The 19,594-nt window shown below is 62.7% G+C and overlaps 2 protein-coding genes across 2 annotated transcripts in view; one reads left to right on the forward strand and one right to left on the reverse strand.

The window, feature by feature from the left end:
* Positions 1-198: 198 nt before the first annotated feature.
* Positions 199-7,978, reverse strand: SPIRE2 (spire type actin nucleation factor 2). The gene is made up of 15 exons (XM_075765777.1): positions 7,728-7,978; positions 4,471-4,508; positions 3,844-4,203; positions 3,424-3,504; positions 3,156-3,320; positions 2,965-3,051; positions 2,706-2,829; positions 2,447-2,609; positions 2,201-2,358; positions 1,941-2,074; positions 1,416-1,550; positions 1,277-1,344; positions 1,067-1,094; positions 869-984; positions 199-784 (listed from the first exon to the last, which is right to left on the reverse strand). Exons 1-15 carry the CDS (start codon positions 7,936-7,938, stop codon positions 574-576), a joined length of 2,079 nt encoding a protein of 692 aa, XP_075621892.1. The 5' UTR covers positions 7,939-7,978; the 3' UTR covers positions 199-573.
* Positions 7,979-13,309: 5,331 nt separating this feature from the next.
* FANCA (FA complementation group A) overlaps positions 13,310-19,594 on the forward strand; it is a 34,827-nt gene continuing 28,542 nt past the window's right edge. Inside the window, exons 1-7 of the mRNA XM_075766056.1 lie at positions 13,310-13,362; positions 13,817-13,926; positions 14,901-14,973; positions 15,432-15,574; positions 16,177-16,272; positions 18,347-18,420; positions 19,474-19,586. Of these exons, the coding sequence (XP_075622171.1) occupies positions 13,323-13,362; positions 13,817-13,926; positions 14,901-14,973; positions 15,432-15,574; positions 16,177-16,272; positions 18,347-18,420; positions 19,474-19,586 (649 nt within the window). The 5' untranslated portion in view covers positions 13,310-13,322. The remainder of the gene's footprint in view (positions 13,363-13,816; positions 13,927-14,900; positions 14,974-15,431; positions 15,575-16,176; positions 16,273-18,346; positions 18,421-19,473; positions 19,587-19,594) is intronic.

The following is a 19,594-nucleotide window of genomic DNA, read 5'->3' on the forward strand; positions in this document are numbered from 1 at the left end:
CGGGTGGGGCACAGCCGTGGGGGGCAGGCAGGACGGCCGGGCGGGGGTGCCCCTGCTTGCACACGATCAAGGAGACCGCGGTGCCCCGAGCCGGGGGGGGGGGGGGGCTGCTCACACCCCCACACACCCCCCCCCCCAGCACCCTCCACCCCAGCTCCCCTCCGCACCCACTCAGGAACAGCCACGCGGCCCCAGGGGCAGCCCAGTGGGTTTATTAGCCGGGGTGGGGATGTACAGAGCGGCCGTGCCGGCGCCTGCCCGGCGCAGCCAGGGCTTGGCACAGAAGCGGGGTCGGGGGGGGGTGGGGGGCGAAGGCCGGCGGCTGTGGGTGCCCCACGGCAGGATCCGTCCCCGTCCCCCGAGGGGCCGTGCCAGCGTCCCGCCGGCTGCGGGGACGGGAGGGGACGGCGGGGATGGCAGGCGCCCCGCCGTGCTGCCGGTCCTCGCCTACCCCTGGTCCGTAAGGTATATAAATATAGAGGCTGTATGTATACATCCTATGTATATATGTACATCCGGGTGGCCGCCAGCGGGGTCTGCGCCGGGGCGGCCGGCACCCCCGCGCCGGACCCCTCACTTGTGCCAGGAGTCACCGTAGAGGGAGCGGGCCTTGGCGGCGCGGCACGGCGCGGCGTTGAGGACGGCCACGCTGCGGCGGCTGGAGCAGATGACGTCGGTGACGAAGCCGGCGCAGTCGCTGCAGATGTCGCGCAGGACGGAGCCCTGGGCGTAGATGTGGGGGAACTCCTCTTCCACCCGGCGCCAGCACGTGCCCGGGAGCGAGCTGCAGCACAGGGCACGTGGTCAGCAACCAGCCCGAGGAGGAGGAGGAGGAGCGGGGAGGAAGGCTCAGGGCCGTGGGACTCACTGGAAGGTCTCTCTCCTCCGCAGCGGCAGGGCTTTGGCCAGCAGCGAGCCCGGGAGGCTCTCGAAGCCCAGCGCGTAGACGGGGATGTGAGCCAGCTTCTTGGAAGGCATCTTCATCTGCCGGGGGTGCGGGTGTCAGGGGGGACGGGATGGGGCAGGGACAGGGACACGGGGGCACCGGCCAGAGCCGGTCCCTTACCTTCAGGCTGCAGGAGCTGCAGACAGACCTGGGGACAGAGAGCCTGGTGAGCAGGGCCCACGCGGGCGCCCTCCCAGCACCCTCCGGGCACCCTCGGGGCACCCTCCGGGCACCCTCCAGGCACCCTCGGGGCGCTCTCCTGGCACCCTCGGGGCACCCTCCCAGCCCCGCGGCACGGCATGGCATAGTGCGGCGTGGCGCGGCGCTCACCGCTTGCAGAAGAGGCACGCCGCGGGCCAGGAGAAGAGGGGGAACTTGGCCCTGCAGCAGCAGCAGACCTGCGGGCACAGGAGGGTGAGAGCCGGGGGCCGGGCGGGCGGCGCTCAGCCCCTCCGTCCCCAGCTCCCACCTTCCCCTTCCGCAGGCTGCTGTACAGCTCCTTGCTCTGCAGGAACTTCTCCATCTCGGCCTTGACCAGCACCCTGCGCACGTTGATCATCTCCTCCACGGTGAGGGCCAGGCTCTCCACGGGGTGGCTGAACTCCTACGGGCGAGAGGGGACGTCAGCTCGGTCTGCCGCACGGCTGCGGCACAGGGCACGGTCCGGAGCGTTCCTGTGCCACGGGCAGAGCCGCCTGGCACGGCCACAGCATCCCGGCACGGGCAGAGCCGCCTGGCACGGCCACGGCATCCCGGCACGGGCGAAATATCCCCAACGCGAGCAGAGCATCCCGGCACAGGCAGAGTCTCCCTGGCACTGGTAGAACCTCCCGGCACGGGCGCGCGGCACACGGCACGGTCTGCTTCAAGCCCCACATCCCGTGCAGAGGGAGCGGGGAGGCCGTGGGGACCCCCCGGCCACCTCGCGCCCTCATGCCGGGCTGCCATGTGCTCAGGCTCTCCCGGCGTCCCCAGCCCCACCACCAGCACTCACCAGCCAGAGGTGCTTGGAGCTGGTGCCGGGGGCAGCGCCGGATCCGTCCTCTGGCCTCTCCTCCACGGCGCTGAGGGCAGCCCGGGGCGGCGCTGAGCCGTCCTGCAGCGGGTGGCAGCTGGCGGGGACGGAGCCTGCGGGGAGGGACGGGGAGGCCGTGGCGAGGCCACGCTGCCCGGTGGCACCCCCGCCGCAGGGGCACGGCACGGCCACGCTGGGGCCGGGGGGGGGACGTGGGGCCGGGGACCTCCAGCCGGTACCTGAGCGGGGCCGGGGCTCGGGCTGCAGCGGCTCCGGCTCCGGGGGCACGGCCTGGCTGCCCCCCAGCTGGCTCTGCAGCTGCGCCAGGTCCTGCTCCGAGAAGGAGCGATCCCGCTTCAGCGGCACCTCGGTGCCCGGAGAGTCCTCTTCCTGCAAGGTGACGGGGACCGCGTCACCCCGGGGACCTCCCGGGTCCCCTCCGCCCTCCCCTCCCGCCCCACCGCATCCCTTCGCTTCCCTCGGAGACGTTCATCTCCTCCATCTCGGCCAGGGTGGGCGCCTTGAGCAGGACGCGGGGCCGCGGGCACGCCGGCGTGGCGCTCGCCGGGGGCCGGGAGAGCTCGAGGCAGGAGCTGGAGGCCAGGCGGCCCGAGCAGGCGTGGGGGATGCAGGGCAGGGAGCTGTAGCCTGCGGACGGGGACAGGGCTCGGTCCCGGCACGACAGGGACCTGCCCCGGCGCCGGGCACATCGCCGGCAGCCCGGCGGGGAGGGGATGCCGGTACCTTTCTGGCCGCGGTACGGCATCTCCACGGGCCGAAGCTTCCTCTCCTGCCTGATCTCCTCCAGGATCTTCTCGTGGAGCGTCCTCTGCTTCTGGGGCAGGGGCCGCAGCCGCCGCTCCGACGCCTGCGGGACGCGTGGACGGGACCTCAGGCGCTGGCCGCAGCTGGGGCCGACCCCCTTCAGGGCACCCGGCCGGGGGGGGGCATGGCACCCACGGGTCCCGCCATGCCGCGGAGGTGTGCCGGTGCCGGCACTCACCTGCTTCAGCGGGGGCCGGGAGCGGATGAAGTCGAGGATGAGCTCGTGGGCGTCCTTCTTCACCCGGGGGGGGATGTCTCCGTCCACCTGGGAGGGGGCAGAGGGGCCGCGGGCGGTGTCAGCGCCAGGGCCGGTGGCCGGCACGGCGGCAGGGCAGAGCTCCGGCGCGGGGGCAGCCCAGCCACGCTCACCATGACCTTGCGGAGTTTGTAGTTGCGGGCGCGGATGTCCTGCATGAGCATCTCGAAGGGGGTGAGCTGGTACTCGGTGGGCAGGGGGTTGAACTGCTTCTCCTGCACCTTCTTCAGCTTCACGCCGTGCCGCAGCTCCCGCATCAGCTGCACCCACAGCCGGGCCTGGGACACACACGGGGACACACACACACACACACGCGCGCGCAAAGGCATCAGCCCCCGCACGGCCCCGGCACGGCCCCCGCGCCCGGCCGCGCCGCCGTACCCAGTCGGTGTTGCGCAGGCTGCCCAGCTCCGCCGCCGGCCGCTCCTCCACCTCTTCGTCCTCCTTCAGCTTCTGCAGCATCTGCCGCAGCACGAGACGCCGTCACCCCACCGCGGCACCGGTGGCACCGAGGGTCTGGCTGGGACCGTGCTGTGGGGCCGCAGCACCGACGTGCACCCCCAAAGCACCCCGGCCCCTGCTAGGAGCCGTTCCTGCCGGCACCAGCCCAAGGGCAGGCGGGAGCCAGCGGTGCCACGGCACCGTGCACCAGGAGAGGGTGTATGGCTGAGTGCCGGCGCCGGCAGACCTGGCTGGGGTGGGCAGAGGGGAGCGCCACGCTCGCCCCAGCGTTTTGGGCTCATGGGTCGTTTCCCCGGCCAGGCAGCGGTGCCGGCCGCGCTGCTGGGCGCCTGCACTCACCTCCTTGGCATCACGGATCTTGGCGAGGAAGGCTTTCAGCTCCACCGTCTCGGCAAAGAGCGCGCGGCAGACGGCCTGGTAGTGCGCCTGGGCCTCGGCGGGGTCGGCCAGGCGGGCCGCGCAGCACCGCATGGCCTGCCCAAAGGTGCGCACGGCGCGCGGCGGCCCCTCGCCCCCCTCCTCCTCCTCCTCCTGCCCCCCGTAGCCCTCGTCGGCCGTGCCGCAGCCGCTGTCCTCCGAGTCGCTGTTGGTCATCAGGTCGATGAGCTGCTCCAGCCGCGGGCTCAGCTCCCGCTCCTCGTTCTCGTCCAGCCCCCAGTCCAGCGCCCGGTAGATGGCAAAGCCCAACGACTGCACCATCTACGGGGAGACGGCACCGGCTGGGCCGCGGCCAGGCCTCGGCACCGGCTGGGCCAGGGGAAGCCCCTCGGCACGCGTGGCTGGCACCGGCTGCCCCCCTGCGCCCCCCAGCCCTGGGGGCTGGGTCTCGTCTCCCCGCTGAGCCCAGGACCCCATCACCGCAGGGCAAGGGGGCGGGTGGCCGTGCCCACCCAGGGACCCCTGTGCCGGGGGCCAAGTCACCGGCAAGCTGCGGCGGGGCCGGGTGGGCGTCCGGCCCCCACGTACCTGGGCTTCGGCGGAGGGCGTCAGCAGCGGGGGCAGCTCTGGGGGGAGGAGGACAGAGTCACCGCCGGCACCCGCGGCCCTGTGCTGGGCATCCCCCCTCGGCGTCGCCTCCTGTCCCGCACCCCGGGGACGCGGCACCCACCCGGCCCCGGCTGTGGGCACCCTGAGCGGGTCCCACGCCCAGCAGCAGGACCCCTGTCCCCAGCCGGTCCCATCCTGAGCTGGTTCCAGGACACAGCTCCACGGGACAACGGGGACCGGACCTGCGTGTGGAGCCCTGGCATCGGGCAGTGCCGGCTGTGAGACGGGCACAGCCTCCATTGCCGTCCTGGGCATCGCAGCAGACACTGGCCCTGGGCAACGAGCCCAAACAGGCACCAGCCGCTCGGCCCCGCTGCCTCCGGCCGGACCCAGGAGGCACATCGGGGGTGGCAGGGTCACCCCTTTACCCCTCACCCCTGGGGCTGGAGGGAGCTGAGAGCTCCGCACCTGCAGGGGAGCCCCCTGCACCCCTCTGGGCTGCCGGTACCGGCAGCGTGGGCACCGGCACTGCGTGGGCACCGGCACTGCGTGGGCACCGGCACTGCATGGGTGCCGGCAGCGTGGGCACCAGCACCATGGGCACCGGCAGCGCGGATACCGGCAGCGTGGGCACCAGCACTGCGTGGGCACTGGCACTGCGTGGGCACCAGTACCGTGGGCACCGGCAGCACGGGCACCGGCAGGCAGGGGTGCAGCGAGGACCGGCAGATCACTCACAGGACCCGGCCCAGGCGCCCGGCGCGGGCTGCGGTGATGGGCTGTGCCCAGGAAAAGATGCTGCTTTCCACTGCAGAGCCAGCACAGCTGGAGCACCGCACGCTCACGCACACGCAGAGCGCCGTGCCCACGCACACACGAGCCCAGGACATGCTCGTGGGCAGCTCGGACCCTCCCGGGAGCCGGTCAGCCACGGGAAAAGGAGCAGGAGTGGCTTTTGCAGTGTAGTGTCCCCAGGGGCAGTGGCCCGGTGCCCCGGCTCTGCTTTCCCACCAGCGGCCGCAGAGCCGCTTCCCCGGCCCAGGGGAGCTCCGGCCATTAGCTATCCATTTAGCTGATCGATGCGGCAGCCGCCGGGATGTGCCGGCTGCGTGCCGGCTGCGTGCCGGTTGTGTGCCAGCTGGGCCGGGCGCAGCACGGGAAGGGCAGAGGGAGCGACAGAGATGCAGGGTCCGGCCCCGCCATGCTGCCACGCAGGAGCCCAGCGTCACTCCCGAACCCCCGGGCCGTGCCCGGCTCCTGCTGCAGTGCCAGCCCCGGGGATGCTCCGCTCCGGCTGGGAGAGGATGCGGCAGCACATCCCCCGGGACACCCTGACATCCTGGACCCGGTGCCCGGCCGGAGCCCCCTCCCACTGACCTCAGCTCGGCAAACACGGCGGGAGCCGGGCCGGCAGGCTGAGCCTGGCTGGTCCCAGCAGCAACCTCCAGGCACAGGGGCACGGCCGAGGAGGGAGCTCCCACGGGACGGGGCACTGGAGCGGCTCAGGCGGGTGCTGCCGGCTCACCCGGCCCAGATCTGCCCCCGCGCCCAGGCGGACCTGCCGAGCCATGTGCCAGGCCGGTGCCACCGCCTGCGGTGGTGCCGGGAGGCGCCTGGAGCCCTTCCCGCTTTGGGCTTTGCGGTGAAGGGCCCAGACTCGTCCCCGGGGAGATGGCTCAGCCTGGCACGGGAGGGCTTTGGGAGCAGGAAGTGGCGCGGCGGCATCGGCTCCGGCACAGCAGCCGCGGCGGCTCAGGGAAGGGTGCGGGGCCATTCCCATGTGCAACCGGCAGAGCTGGTGTGACCACGCCGTGCCCAGCCGCCACGGGCACGTGCCGTGCCTGCGTGTGGCCCTGCCCCGGGCACGGCGCTGGCCACAGCCAGCCCGCGCACCGCTGCCGGCGCTGAGCTGCCCCGTGCACCCCATCTCCCCTGGCTCACCTCTGCGCTCGTCCCCCTGCCACCGGGACCTTCCCCTGCCCGGCCTGGGGCAAGGACAGGCAGCGACACCGCAGCATCCCTGCCCGTCCCTGCCTGCCGCCCCCGACAGCGCCAAGCACCGGGTGTTGTCCCCGGGCACGCTGGCCTCCCCGCGGGGCGAGGCGGATGAAGCCGTTTGCCGCGCTCTGTTATTAGGCGCAGGGGTGCTCCGGCATCGCTGCTGGCAGCCGGCCGAGCCTAATTACAGCCCGTAACCACCACGGCCCTGCCCAGCAGCGCCAGCCGCCTGCAGAGAGGGCACGGCCGGGAGTCCGAAGGTCAGGGACGGTGCTGCCCCAAAACGCCGCTCCCGGGGGGCTGGGGGAGGGCGAGGGCCTGGCCGGGGTCCCACGGTGACACGCCGGGCCGGGGCCAGGGTCCCCTGCGGGGTCCGAGCGTGCAGGCGTGTGCAGGCGTGCGCGGCAGGTGTGCCCGCGTGTGTGCCGTGTGTGTGCAGGTGTGTGTCCCCCCGTGCCTGTCTGTCCTTGCCACGTGTCCTGCCCACCCCGACGGGCTCGGTGTCCTGCAGCCCCACGGTGGGTCCCAGCCCGCTGACCCCGCACCCGTGGGCAGCCCTGTGCACCCTCACACCCCGCGTCCGGCCTTACTGGATCCCCCAGCAGGGCCCTGGCGGTGCCGGTGCCGGTGCCGGTGCCGGTGCCATGCCAGCCATGGACCCCCGAGGCACTGGCCCACCACGGGTGCTGGTGCCTCCCGTGCCAGCGATGGTCCCGGTGCCGGTCCCCCCTGCCGCAGCCAGGGCTTGGGCTTTGCCCCGTCCCTGCCGGTGCCGGTGCCGCCTTCCTGCCCCCCGGTGCCGGTGCCTCTCGCCCATCCTCCCAGCCTCCCCGGTGCCTCACCCCCGCAGCCGGTGCCCTGAGTGCCGCACCGATCCCCTGCCGCCGGTGTCGGCGACGCCAGCGCCTGCCCGCCCTTGCCGGTGCCGCTTCCCCTGCCCATCCCCCGATGCCGGTACCGGTTCTTCTCCACCGGCTGCCGATCCCTCCCGCCGGGGCCGCTGCGGGTGCTCCCCCCCCCCTCCCCCCCCCGGTATCCCCGGTCCCTCCGCGCCCCCGACGCGGGCCTCTCGCGCGGGCGGCGCTGTGCAGCACCCCCTGCCGGCGCCGGTGAGTCGGTAAGTGCCGATGCCGGTGAGACCCGGTGCCGGTGAGACCCGGTGCCGGTAAGTCCCGGTGCCTGCCCCCTTCCCGCTCGCGGGCGTCGCCCGTTGCCGTCTCCACCCCGCAATCGCTTACCGGGCGGCGGTGAGGGAAGGACTACGCTGCCGTCTCCGCGGAGGCGGATGTCGGAGGTGCGGAGCGGAGCTGCGGGGGCGGCGGCGGCGGCGGCGCGGCAGCTCTGGAAGCAGAGCGCCCAGGCCTGCTCCTCGTTCAGCGGCTGCTCGTAGCACTTCAGCACCTCCTCCAGGGACAGCTCCCGCGGGGCCCCGCCGCCCGCCCGCGCCATCGCCCCATCCCCGCGCGCCGCCGCCGCCGCCGCCGCCGCCGCCGCCCGGGCGGGCGGGGCCCCGGGGAGGGGCGGGGGGAGCGGAGCGGAGCGGAGCGGAACGGAACGGAGCGGAACGGCTGGCGGAGGATCGGACCCGCCCCCCCCGCGTCTCGGCCACGCCTGCGCCACCGCCCGCCGCCGCCGGGGGCGCGCACCGGGAGGGGACGGGACGGGACGGGACGGAGGCAGCGGGGCCGAGGGACACGGCGCGGGTCGGGACGGGACGGCAAGGCTCGGCACGGCTCCCCTCGGCTCGGGACGGCTCGGTAGAGCAGGATGCAGGATCCGGGCGCAGCGGGTGTGACTGGCTGTGGGTGCTGGGCTGGGTGCTGGGGACTGGATGCAGGGCTGGGTGCTGGGTGCAGGGCTGGGTGCTGGGTGCTGGGTGCTGGATGCAGGGCTGGGTGCTGAGTGCAGGGCTGGGTGCTGGGTGCTGGGTGCTGGATGCAGGGCTGGGTGCTGAGTGCAGGGCTGGGTGCTGGGTGCTGGATGCAGGGCTGGGTGCTGGGTGCTGGGTGCTGGGCTGGGTGCTGGGTGCTGGGCTGGGTGCTGGGTGCTGGGTGCAGGGCTGGGGGCTGGGTGCTGGATGCAGGGCTGGGGGCTGGGTGCAGGACTGGATGAAGGGCTGGGTGCTGGGCGCAGGGTTCCCGGTGCAGGGCAGACGGGTGCAGGGTGCAGGAGTGCACGCAGGGTGAAGGACGCAGAGCGCGTGAGTGGGTGCAGGGTGCAGGGTGTGGGTGCCCCAGCGTGTGTGGGGTGCAGGGCACGTGATGGGGTGCAGCATGCAGTGCCCAGGATGGGTGTGGGGCACTGCTGGGGACACCCCCCCACAAGGGATGTGGTCACGGCTCCTGCCACCTCAGAGCTCTGCGATGGCCACAGCGCACGGCTCGGCAGCCCCCAGAGCGGGGAGCCCCTGGCTCCCAGGTGGCCGTCCCACGGAACCCACATGCCACGTGTGGGGCGGGCAGGGGTAGGGACACGATGGCCTTGGGGACATCAGGGGAAACACTCGGTCCCGGCCACCTGCGAGGTGGCCCCTCCAGCTCCACGCCGCAGAGGCCGCAGGGGTGGCGGGGAGGGGAGGGCAGCCCTGGGGAGCCGGCGGAGGGAGGGGGCCAGGCTGCGACAGTAACACTCCCCGGGAGGAGAGGGAGGGAAGGAGAAGAGCTCTGGATGCTGCAGCACAGTTTGAGCATGGCCAGGAGCAGCAGAAGGCAGCTGAAGGACCGGGATGAGGAGCTGGAGTCTCTCAGGAGGTGATGTCCCGTGGGAATGCGGTGGGGGACAACGTCCTGCAGCCACCAGGAAAGGCTGGCGTGGCACGGTGCCGATGGCGGGCTCACGTCCCGGCACCAGGGGGTCTCACCAGGCCTTTGGGGCAGGCAGCCAGTCCCGGCAGAGCAGAAAGGCCAGCCAGCCCGCTGTGAAAGGTCAGCTAGAGCGAATTAAAGCTATTGTCATGATGAGCTTCCCATCTTCATGATGGAAGCAGCATAAAACCCCGTCTCGGCTCCATTAACCCATGAGCATAGACTGGGGCCGATCCCAGAGCCATGCTGGCAGGGCTGGGAGAGGGACGGTGCCGGCACACGGGTGCTCATCCATCCCACGCAGCCAAAGAGCTGCCCCAGGGCCGGAGACCTCCAGGAGCAAAGAGTGTGGGAAATGGCCCCCAGTGCCCGTCCTGGAGAACCTGAGCAGGGTCAGCCCCATCTTTGGGAAAGAAATGGGAGAACAGAGTTGGACAGCCGGGAAATGCAGCCCCGCACAGTGCCCCGGGGTTTGGGAAGGGGGAGGATGGATACAGGTGATCCAAAGTGTCCGTGCGTCGCTGGAATTACTCAAACGCACCATCACCGGGGCGAGGGCGCGTTGCAGGGGGTCGGGAGCACGGTGCCGGATCCGCACGTTGCAGGAGAGCCGCACGGCTCCGGCCCCCCCGGAGCAGCTCTTGGCCATGACGCTGACGTCTGGGCCTGGCTTTCCGCACCAACAACTGAGATTTGAATGCGACATTTACCCTCTAATCAGCCGGCTTGGGAAACGACTTTAGAGGGAAGAAAGCCGCGCGTGCTGCCCGCCGCAGCGGGTCCGTGCCGGGCCAAGCCGGCTGCCGGCTTTCCTGCGCCGCACACACCTGCCAGCGCCTCCGGACACAGCCAGGGCGGCACCGGCGGGGATAGGAGCGGGGAGGACGCACGGTGTTTGAAGGCGGCGATAACCCAACCTGCAAGATTAATGGGAATGCATTTGAATTATAAAGCACAAAGCTCTTTGCTTTGGGTAAAACTGTAATTAATATGAAATCGAGATGTAATTAAAAGCTACCGTCTTGGAAAAAATCAAACAAAAGCCAAGTGTGTATGTGCATAGGGGAAATATAATTAAAAATGAAAGAAATGGGGAAAAAAATAATGAACAGGTTGGGAAATGGTTGCAGAGCACTGCGGGGGGGGCGCATTGCCCGGCTCCCTGCCACCCTCGGCATGGAAGCAGGACGTGTCCCAGCGAGCCGGCCGCGAGCCGGGACGGAGGGCAGAGCCCTTCCCCAGCGGGGCCGCGTGCTGCGCGCCATGTTTGTTCGCGGGTAATGCACGCACACGGGTTTCATCTGTCGTATGCAAAAAAATGTCCTTGAAAAGCCACAGGAACCCGAGATGAGCGCACAGAGCAGCCCTGGGGTTGGATGCACCCATCCCACTCTCCTTAGATGCCGCAATAAACTTGGGGCCACAAAAGGAGAGAACGTTCTATAAAAAACTTTACTCCTGGGGCGCAGATGCTGCAGGAGCTCCCCGGTCTCCTCTGTGCATGAATAAACTCTGGGGCACCCCAGAAACCTGCGCTCCGGGTCAGACGGCCTGACGGGTCAGCCGGGACGGGTGATCCCTTCGGAGGAGCACAACTGCCCTGCGCCCCCGATGAAGGCAACGGGGCTGTGAGCGCTGGTGGCCAGCCCTGGCCTCAACGAGCCCGTTCCTGCCCGGCACGCGTGGCCGACGGGTGCGATGCTTCTACAGATCGGGCCGGATTCCGCGCGGCTGTTCACCTCGCAGAGTCAGTTTTATCACAGCGGTCTTTGAGCCGATGGAGTTTCACGCTTCTCTCGTCGCGGTGCAGCCAGCCGGCACAGCTGAACAACGGGAGCGAGCCCACCGGCTTCCCTGCACTCCCCTGCCCGGCTCCAGAGCTGCTGGTCCCACGTTACCGCCTCCGGGATGGATCCTGCTCTCGGCACGGCCGTACCCGGCCCCGCTGCCCAGCACAGCCGGGCTCTGCCAGATCTGCCCTGCTGCAGGAGAGCAAGGCGCTGCAGAGGTGCAGGGGCTGGAGAGGTGGAGAGATTGAATCACGGAGCGTTTGGTAAAGCTCCATTTCCTTTCTAGAGTCTTCTTCATTAATATTTTAATTAAAACCAATTCTCCGCGCAGACTGCATTAACTCGGCACACCTCACAGCTCATGCACTGAAGGATTAAACGCAGCGAGCGCGGCTCTTTGCAGGGCGGTGAGCCAGCGAGGCCGCAGAGACCCGCGGGCAGCACCGATGGCAGTTACTGTTCCCTCTCCACCGCTGAGCTCACAGCCGTGATCTCGCCTCTGGCCAAAATGACCCCCCTGCCCCATCCCGTGCTCTCCTCCTTTTCTCTTTGTAACTTGCTAAACAATTCCTTCCCTTCTTGCCTGCTTCTCTCCGAGATGTTTGGAAGCAGATCCTTCCCTTCCCTTCGTGATGCAAATAGTGACGGGCTCTAACCTCAAGTTCTGCTCCCGTTCCTTCTGCCTGCGCCCTCCCAGGGATGACGCGGAGGTGCCCACAGCCCCGCTCCCACCCGTGTCCCCACTCCCTCAGCTGTCACCGCATCCCCCGTTCCCCCACCAGCTGCAAAACGAGACCCCTGCAGCCGTCCCCGGCCTCGGCAGGGTTTTGCTTTGCTTTGCTTTGCCGGCTCCCCAGCCAGCGCCGGAGCTCGCCGAGCCGCCTGGGACACAGAGCCGACAAAGGGTCCCCCTCTTTGATGTGCCCCTCCAAAACCTGGGGCTGCCACAAACTTGGCGATGGCATCAGGGGTTTAGAACGATTCAGAAATGTAATTCTGGAAAGGGTTTCACTCGCTGCCTCCGAGCCAAGATTTGGCGCTGTGGTGACTTTCCACAGCCTGCCCGGCACACCGGCTGCGGGAGCCCATCGCGCTGCCGGTGCCAGAGCCGGAGCCTCATCCTCCCGCCAGCACTGCTGGGAAGAGTTTTCTCCATCTCTCGTCAGCGAGCGCTGTCGATTCACCCGGTGAGGGCCAGCACCGCGACACAACCACCCCCAGCCCATTCCAGCACAGCGCTTCCAACCTCTGCAGACGGGAGCTACCCTCCCCACGGTGAACACCCCGGGGCTGCTCTCCTGCCCGTACCCCGCCGTCCTGCCTGTACCCCGCTCTCCTGCCCGCATCCTGCCGTCCTGCCCGTACCTTGCCATCCTGCCCGTACCCTGCCATCCTGCCTGTACCCTGCCATCATCCTTCTCTACCCTGCCATCCTTCTCGTAAGGAATCACCACGTCCTGCCCCCAACAAGGCACAGGGGAAATCCCCGTGGGAGTTCCCCACTGCTCCCTGTGAGCCCTTTCTCGCCCCCAGCAATGCCCGGCTGGTGATTTCTCCCTTGGCAGTTCCAGCCTGCTCCTGTCCCCTTCCTGGGCCATGCTGGGGGCACGCAGCAGCCTCACCCCGAGGGATGTGGGGCTGACGGGGGCTGTTTCACCCCGAGAGCCACCCGCAAGCTGCCCGAGGCCGGGAGCGGGGCAACGCCGCGGCGGTGGGAGCCAGGTGCCGGAGCTGGTCCCAGGGACGCAGCACCGGGAAGAGGCCTGAGAGACGGCGGATGTCCTGGAGCAGGGGACGGCCCCGGCCGGTCTGTGGGGTGTCTGTCCCTGCGGTGCTGAGCCCCCCGCCGCCGGGCGCTCAGGGCCTCTCAGGGAAAGCCCTTCTCCTGGCCGCCATGTCGTGACTGCGGCCTGAGCCACACACTTGTGTCCCACCCCCTCTGAGGCAAAGAACCTTTGTGGAGAGTGTTCCCCTCTTTCCGTGCCTACCCCAGCGGGTCCCCCCACATCCCCCCTCACCCCATCCCGCCCCATACGGCGGCTGCCTGCCTCCCCTCGACACCGCCCGCCCTCCCCAACATGGCAGCCTCCGCCTCCGCCACTACCAAGATGGCGGAAGGATGGGCGTGACCACGCCGCGCTTCCAGCCAATGAGCGGAGGCGGTCTCCCCCGGCGGGCAGCCAATGGCGGCGCAGGGCGGGCGGGTTTGTTTGGCGGGAAGCGGGCGGGGGCCGCCGCGATGGCGGGTCCGGGCGGGAGGACGTGGCGGGACCTGCTGGGTACGTCCGGGCTGAGACGGCGCCGGGGCTCTTCCTGTGAGCTCTTGGCCTGGCGCTTTCTGCAGGGACAGCAGAGCGGAAGGGAGGGGTGAATGTCCCCCTGTCTGCCTCCGTCCACCCCCTCCTCTGGCCTGTGTGGTGCTGTGGGCTCCTGGCACCCCCTCGCCTCAGCCCCTCGCCTCAGCAACCCTCTCCCAAAGGCTGGTGGCATTCCTGTGGCCCTGCCGTGGCTGGTGTCCTGGGGTGGGAACAGGGCAGGCAGGGCTGGTTGAGGCCCTTGGAGGCTGATGGCTGACAGGGCTTTGGCTGCAGAGCTGCCTGGAGCAGGCCACGCAGGAGCGTCCTGCACCGGTCCTGTCATGCTGCCGGCTAGCGAGGGGCTGGCTGGGGCTGCCTTTGCCCCGTCAGTGACAGGTGCTAAGCTGTGGTTATAAAAGAAATCCAAACTTCTCAGCAGGGAGAGCCAGGAAACGAAAAAGCACCTTTGGGAATGGAGCAGAGCTCCGGGAAGCGGCTCTGCGCCTTCTGGATCACCATCAGAACCTGAATGACCTCCTCCTGGAGGTAGGAGCGGGGCTGTTTGGGGGTAATGGTCAGGCTGGGGATCGTGGGAGATGCCAGCTGGAGGTGGGTTCCACAGGGCCCTTCCTAGGGCGACTAGTGTGAATGTCCTGGGAATGCAGTTTTCAGAATAAGCGAAAAGAAAAAAGAGCGCTGTAGGAGTAAGCTGAACTTTAGAGGTCTGTGTTGCAGAAATGAGATTATTTTTTTCCCTTTATTCCTCTGTGTTTTATTGTTACAGACTAAAAGTGGTTAAGCATGGTTTGGATTTGGGACAAAGGGAAATCCAGCACCTTTTTGCCTGGGTCAGTACTGGGTTCTTGTGAATATAGGGAAAAAAAAATCAGGAGAGACTACTGGGTTTTCTCTGAATTACCAACCATTTCTGCCTACTGTGGCTGTCTTTATGAAATCCGGTGTCATTTGCCTATATAGGCGCTTGAGCCAACAATCTGACTTGGCCACGTTCCACCTTCTCCTCATGTACTGGAGAGAGCTTTTGATTTTGGTAACTCGAACAGACAATTTAAATACTTCCCACAGTTGAGCCACAAGGATGTTTCTGTACAGAACATTTGTCTTTATAAAAAGAAAAAAGGGCATTTAACTGGAAAAGAATCTGATGTTTTGACATGTTTCATCAAATATTTATGTTGGCATGGCTGCACAGAAGGGTCTTGGAAGACAGAAATTCTGTTCCTGGTGCTACTGCTGATCTGTTGGGTGACTGGGACAAGTAACTTGGACCTGTATCTTCTTTTCTCTGCATAAAATGAAGATAACTGTACTTATGTCTCTTGTAAAGTGCCCTGAAATCTCTGGTTTACCACGACCATGTGGGAGCTTGGTGTTAAATTCACTTCAGTTGCTCCATCCCACAAGAATGCCAGTGCTGCTCAGTATGCTTTAGAGTGAGTGGGTTTGGAAATGTGTGTAACAGGCATCTGAGGCTGTTAATGGTTGTTTTTTGTTTCCAGGTGGACGATTCAGTCAAGACAGGTGGACAAGATGGCATAGAGCACCAGGAAGTATCGTCAGAATCATTTATAGGTGAGTGAAAGAGTTTCTATTGGAGACGGATGTGGGAAAGAACTTTACGTACTGAATTTCTGCCTGTTAAATGCAGTTTTACTTTCTTTTCATTGTTCTGGTCTCCTGTCTGGCTACTCATTTCTTACTTGTCTGGTGATGAAACTGTTGGCAAGGTCTGATCGTTAAATATTTTGATGATTTGAAAGTGTTAGTGTGAGCCCCACAAGACTAAAATACAAAACTCTGCTTCGCGAGGATATTCCACCTTTGCCCCCGGTTGTTCTGCCCCTGTTTTATGTACAGTAAAGGAATGATACATGGAAATAAAAATTATTTGCAACAGATGACATCCGTGCTGGAAGGAGTTTAAGACTTGGGACTTCTGTCTTCCTAGTTATGTGTTCAAACCCTTTTTTTCTCCTGTGCTGTCAGCTTTCTGCTTTGTTGTTGTTGGTTTTTTTTTTTTTTTTTTTTAGTCTCTGTTCTGCAGGATCAGGCCTCGAGATTGGGTGTACCCACAGCAATCTTGGCAGCCAAAAATGCTGTTACCAACATCGAGCGGATCTGCCAGGCTTCTGCAAGCCCCTCGCGAGCACCACTGCTGAACTTGGACCAGAGAGTAAGGGAGAAGGTTTACATTTAGTTTATCAAGAAAACGGTACTGTTAGGTTTGACTTTATCAGAACAGATAAACTGGGTTTAAAGTCAAACAAACACGTAGGACCTGAGCAGCCGATAATTCATTTCTGTGTCCGATATGCTCACAGAAGTACAGCGTTCTCCCGCACAGGAAAGCGGCTGGTTTTGACAGCTTGGAAATGAATATTTTTGTCTGTTGAAGTGCAGCGTTACAGAGGTCACTAAGCAGCTCCTGTGTTATTGCCTCTGGTGTACTTCAGCCTTCCCTGCTGTGGTTTGGTGTTTCTTATCCATGGTTCCACCTTTATCGATGGTCTTGGTTTGCAGCGTAGCCGGGGTGGTGGTGGCCGTCCATATAAAAGCTGTGCCATCACTGCTGGCCCAAGTCCTCTCTAAGGAGCCGTCAGACGTCACTGCTGTCAGCCCTTACGGTGAAAGGTTTGGGCCTTTCCCGTGAATTCTCTCCACCGTTCAAGCTTTTAAAAAGCAGTAATCAGGGAAAAGCAACAAATCGTTTTTTTTTCTAAGAATGCAGTATTTACAAAGGAAATTATTTCTGCTTCCTTTTGGGGGTGATTCCAGAAGAGACTGTCTCGCTTGCTTCAAACGGTCAAGGATTTGCTGGCGAACAATGTGTTCTGTCGCTCACTCTTCTGTCAAGAAATGTGGAAAATGAAGGTAAGAACTCACAGAGGAACGTTGCTGTGTTATAGACCATTCAGATTTCATCTGTGGGATGCGGTAGCGTGTTTTCAACCCTCCTCTCCCGTGAAGACCAGGGGTAATTGTTAAATGGACTGGTGTGCTGTGATTTCTGTTCCATTTCTCTCGGGGTTTTTTGTGATCTAGAGCCGTCTTGCCACTGCTTGTTCCTGCTCTTTCAAAAACATGAACTGTATTATAAATGGTGGGGTTCTTTTGTTGTTTATTTTAAAAGCAAGTTCACTGGGAGTCTCCTTTCCTCTGTATTGGGGCTTGCTTTTTTGAGGAGGACTTAACAGAGGTTTGGAAGTAGGTGAATTATTGAAATTGTGTGGCAGTTTCTGCTGAGAAACCACCATGAAGGAGGGCTGACAGCATCTTGGTGATCGAGCATTGGTTTTTGAGGAGCTAGGCGAGCAGCACTCTTGCCCTCTCCGAAGGAGACCTCTAACTCTTCCTGTTTGTACTGAGCACGGCTGGTTCTTGCTAGGAACCAGCTAGGAAGGGCACGGCAATACAGTGCCAGAGTTACAGCATGGGTAACGGGATCGAACTCCTCTGAGGTGATACTGCAGTCAGTAGAAGCTTTGGGGGTATTGTTTTCTTTCCTATTTAGCTTCACGGCCTGACTGTAAGTGTCTTTCATTGATAATAACTCTCTCCATCAGTTGGTGTGTGGGTTTGCTGCCTGGGCTAAGCAGTCCAGATCGATTAACCAGGCAGTGCCGAAGCTCCCAGAAGTCCTTTGTGTGCTTTGCCAGCAATATTCAGCATGTCTTTGGCATTCTGGTTCTCTGCTCTATTTATTTGGGAAGAGTGATAAGCCTAAGTGAGTTCACGCAGAAAATGGCTTAAGAGAAATAAGATAGCAAGATACCAGGGTGCATTGCTTCACAAATGTGTTGTCTTGATTTCATTTGGGTGGTTTGTTTTCTTAAGAGAAGCGATGTTAAGGACTTTTTGTGAGTGGGACTCTTTGGTTGCTGTGGTGGGAAAGAAGGAAGAGGCTGATCTGCCAGGATAAAGAGGCATGCTCTAGTCTCAAATATCCGATCCTGGGCTGAAAATAGAATCCCCTGTGTTTTGTAGGCTGATTAAGATCTCCTTGTTCTCAGGTAGACATGGAGATCAAGCAGTGCTTTGTAATTGAGATTGTTACAGTAAAGAATTAGGTTGTCGAAGACAAAGTATGTGGGCGAGTCTAGGGTCATGCTACGAGACAGCTGCTGGTTGCTGCAGAAACCTCCTGGGGATTTTCTCCTGAACGGGTTGTGTGCCCGAGACTCCCAAGTTCCTTTTCCTTTTGTTCCTGTCTGGGAACGTTTCTGTACGGAGGCTGGAATGAGCAGAAGTTGCTGCTGCACCTCTTTCCCTGCCAGGTGCACCCTGGAGCCCTGTTTTGCTGGCATAGGGCTCACTCCAGGACACGCTGTTCCAGGCGGGAGCTGGAAGGGATGTTGCAGGCATGAAGGGCGGCAGTTTCATCCGCGTGGAAGCGATGCCTAGTGCTGGTTTTGCCAATGGCAAGCCTGGCGTTTAGGAGCAGGACTGCCCGTGCAGTTGCAGTGTCTCTTTCTGTAGCCTCCTATTGGGAAATGGATTTGAGAGCAGCAAACTCGCTTCTTCAGAGATCAATAAACAGCTGATAGGCTAAGCGGTAATTCTCTAATCTGTTTCTGGATCTGAATTAATGAGACTTGAATCTTAGTGGTAGTACCTCTTGTCCGGGATATCCACTGCTCCTTCAAATATGCAGAATCAGCATTATTCCAGGGGGACAAAGATGGATATATTTATTACTTGACTATTACAATTTAAAATAATGATGCATCTACAACCCTAAACCATTCAAAATTTGTAGGAAGGGAAAATCAAATATAATCCTTCCTCGTCTGGTATTTCCTATGTTGTTGTTTTTAAATTTGAAATAAGTTCTGGATAGTTCAAAGAAACAGAATTTAGTTTTATTTTTTCTGTATAGTTTACGTTAGCCAAATGTTACTGTTAGCTGCAAAATGCAGACTATGACCTAACTGTGACATCTCCTTAGGACCCTCCAGTGCTGGAAGCCGTGTGGCACCTGCACAGAGGTGATGTCGTTGGACTGGGAGAGCTGCTGGAAAGGTGAGCAGAGGTTTATAGGTTTGCAGATGTATTTAATCTCTTAAAGCCTATTGAAATGTAATTGGGGATTAGCCATGAGTATTCTGGACTAAGAATACAGTCAGATGCTGGCAAGTGATCAGATTAGTGGGACTGAAGAAGTTACCCTGGGTTTGAGAGGTTACTCTGGGTTAATTAGCGCAGTTTAAGGTGCTGGTTGTCTTCGAAGGGGAAGTGTTGGGCGAGAACCACAGCCGTAGACCGCCTGCGCGATGTTTTATCTCCCGCTTCCTTTCACTGAGGCAGTGGGTGGTCACCGCGCTGTGTGGGAGAGGACGCGGTGACCAGCTCCTTCAGTTCATCTGGCCGTGCCGCTGGGTCTGATTTGGAAACTCTCGTTTAGCCTGTAAAAAATTAGCGCTGGTCTTGATGAGAAGCCTTGTTTTGCAGAAGCTGTGTGCTTCTGTCTTCGCAAAACCTTACATTTCAGTAAGGTTTGGCAGAGTTAGTCTCCAGAGAAAAGTTATTCTAAGAATTGACTTCCCCCCCCCGAATACAGAGCTAACAACTAAAACCTGTTATCCTTTGTAAAACTCTGGTGGTTTTCTTACAGTGTCGAGGGAGTATTACAGTGAACTTTTAGGCCTTTGATATCGGTTTACTTGTCTGTTAACAGTCAGTGCCCACTGTACTTCAAATTTAAGGAAACCAAAGGGACAGATTAAGAGCTTTTTTTTTTTTAAGCATTTTTATCCAAGTATCTTAGAAATTGGGACTAAAGTCTTTCTTCCAGCAGAATTGTCTAGATGGAAATACTTTAATGTCAGAGATGAGGAAATACTTGAACGTACAATTTCACATATATTCTTTCCTTTGGATGTATTTGTTGTGGAATCTTTTTATAAAACAAATAAAGCTCTTGCAGGTCCAAATTAAAGAAATGCAATGCCACATATAGGGCAGAGTCCAGCACAGATGGCTCTTTCCTGAGCCCAAGAGGACAGTGGGGCATAAACCCAAGTGTTACAAAAAGGTTGGAGGGATTGAATGGAATGTACTTTTGTTTGTTCTCAGCCCCCCGGCCGCCCCTGCTGTGGTGGAGTGGCTGTGCCGCAGCCTCCGTGGGCTCTGCGAGCAGGCGGAGGAGCCTTCCCGGGACGTGGAGCTGGCTGGACACGTTCTCTCAGGCAAGGCA

The sequence above is a fragment of the Balearica regulorum genome, chromosome 13 (assembly GCF_011004875.1).
Source record: "Balearica regulorum gibbericeps isolate bBalReg1 chromosome 13, bBalReg1.pri, whole genome shotgun sequence".
In the NCBI taxonomy this organism is placed as follows: Eukaryota; Metazoa; Chordata; class Aves; order Gruiformes; family Gruidae; genus Balearica; species Balearica regulorum.

Coding starts and splice junctions, on each gene's coding strand:
- SPIRE2 (XM_075765777.1), bottom strand. CDS start 7,938: ATGGCGCGGGCGGGCGGCGGGGCCCCGCGGGAGCTGTCCCTGGAGGAG. Junction 3,505..3,843: donor AGATCCGTGATGCCAAGGAG/GTGAGTGCAGGC, acceptor GTGCTGCGGCAG/ATGCTGCAGAAGCTGAAGGA. Junction 2,075..2,200: donor CGAGCCCCGGCCCCGCTCAG/GTACCGGCTGGA, acceptor CCCTCCCCGCAG/GCTCCGTCCCCGCCAGCTGC.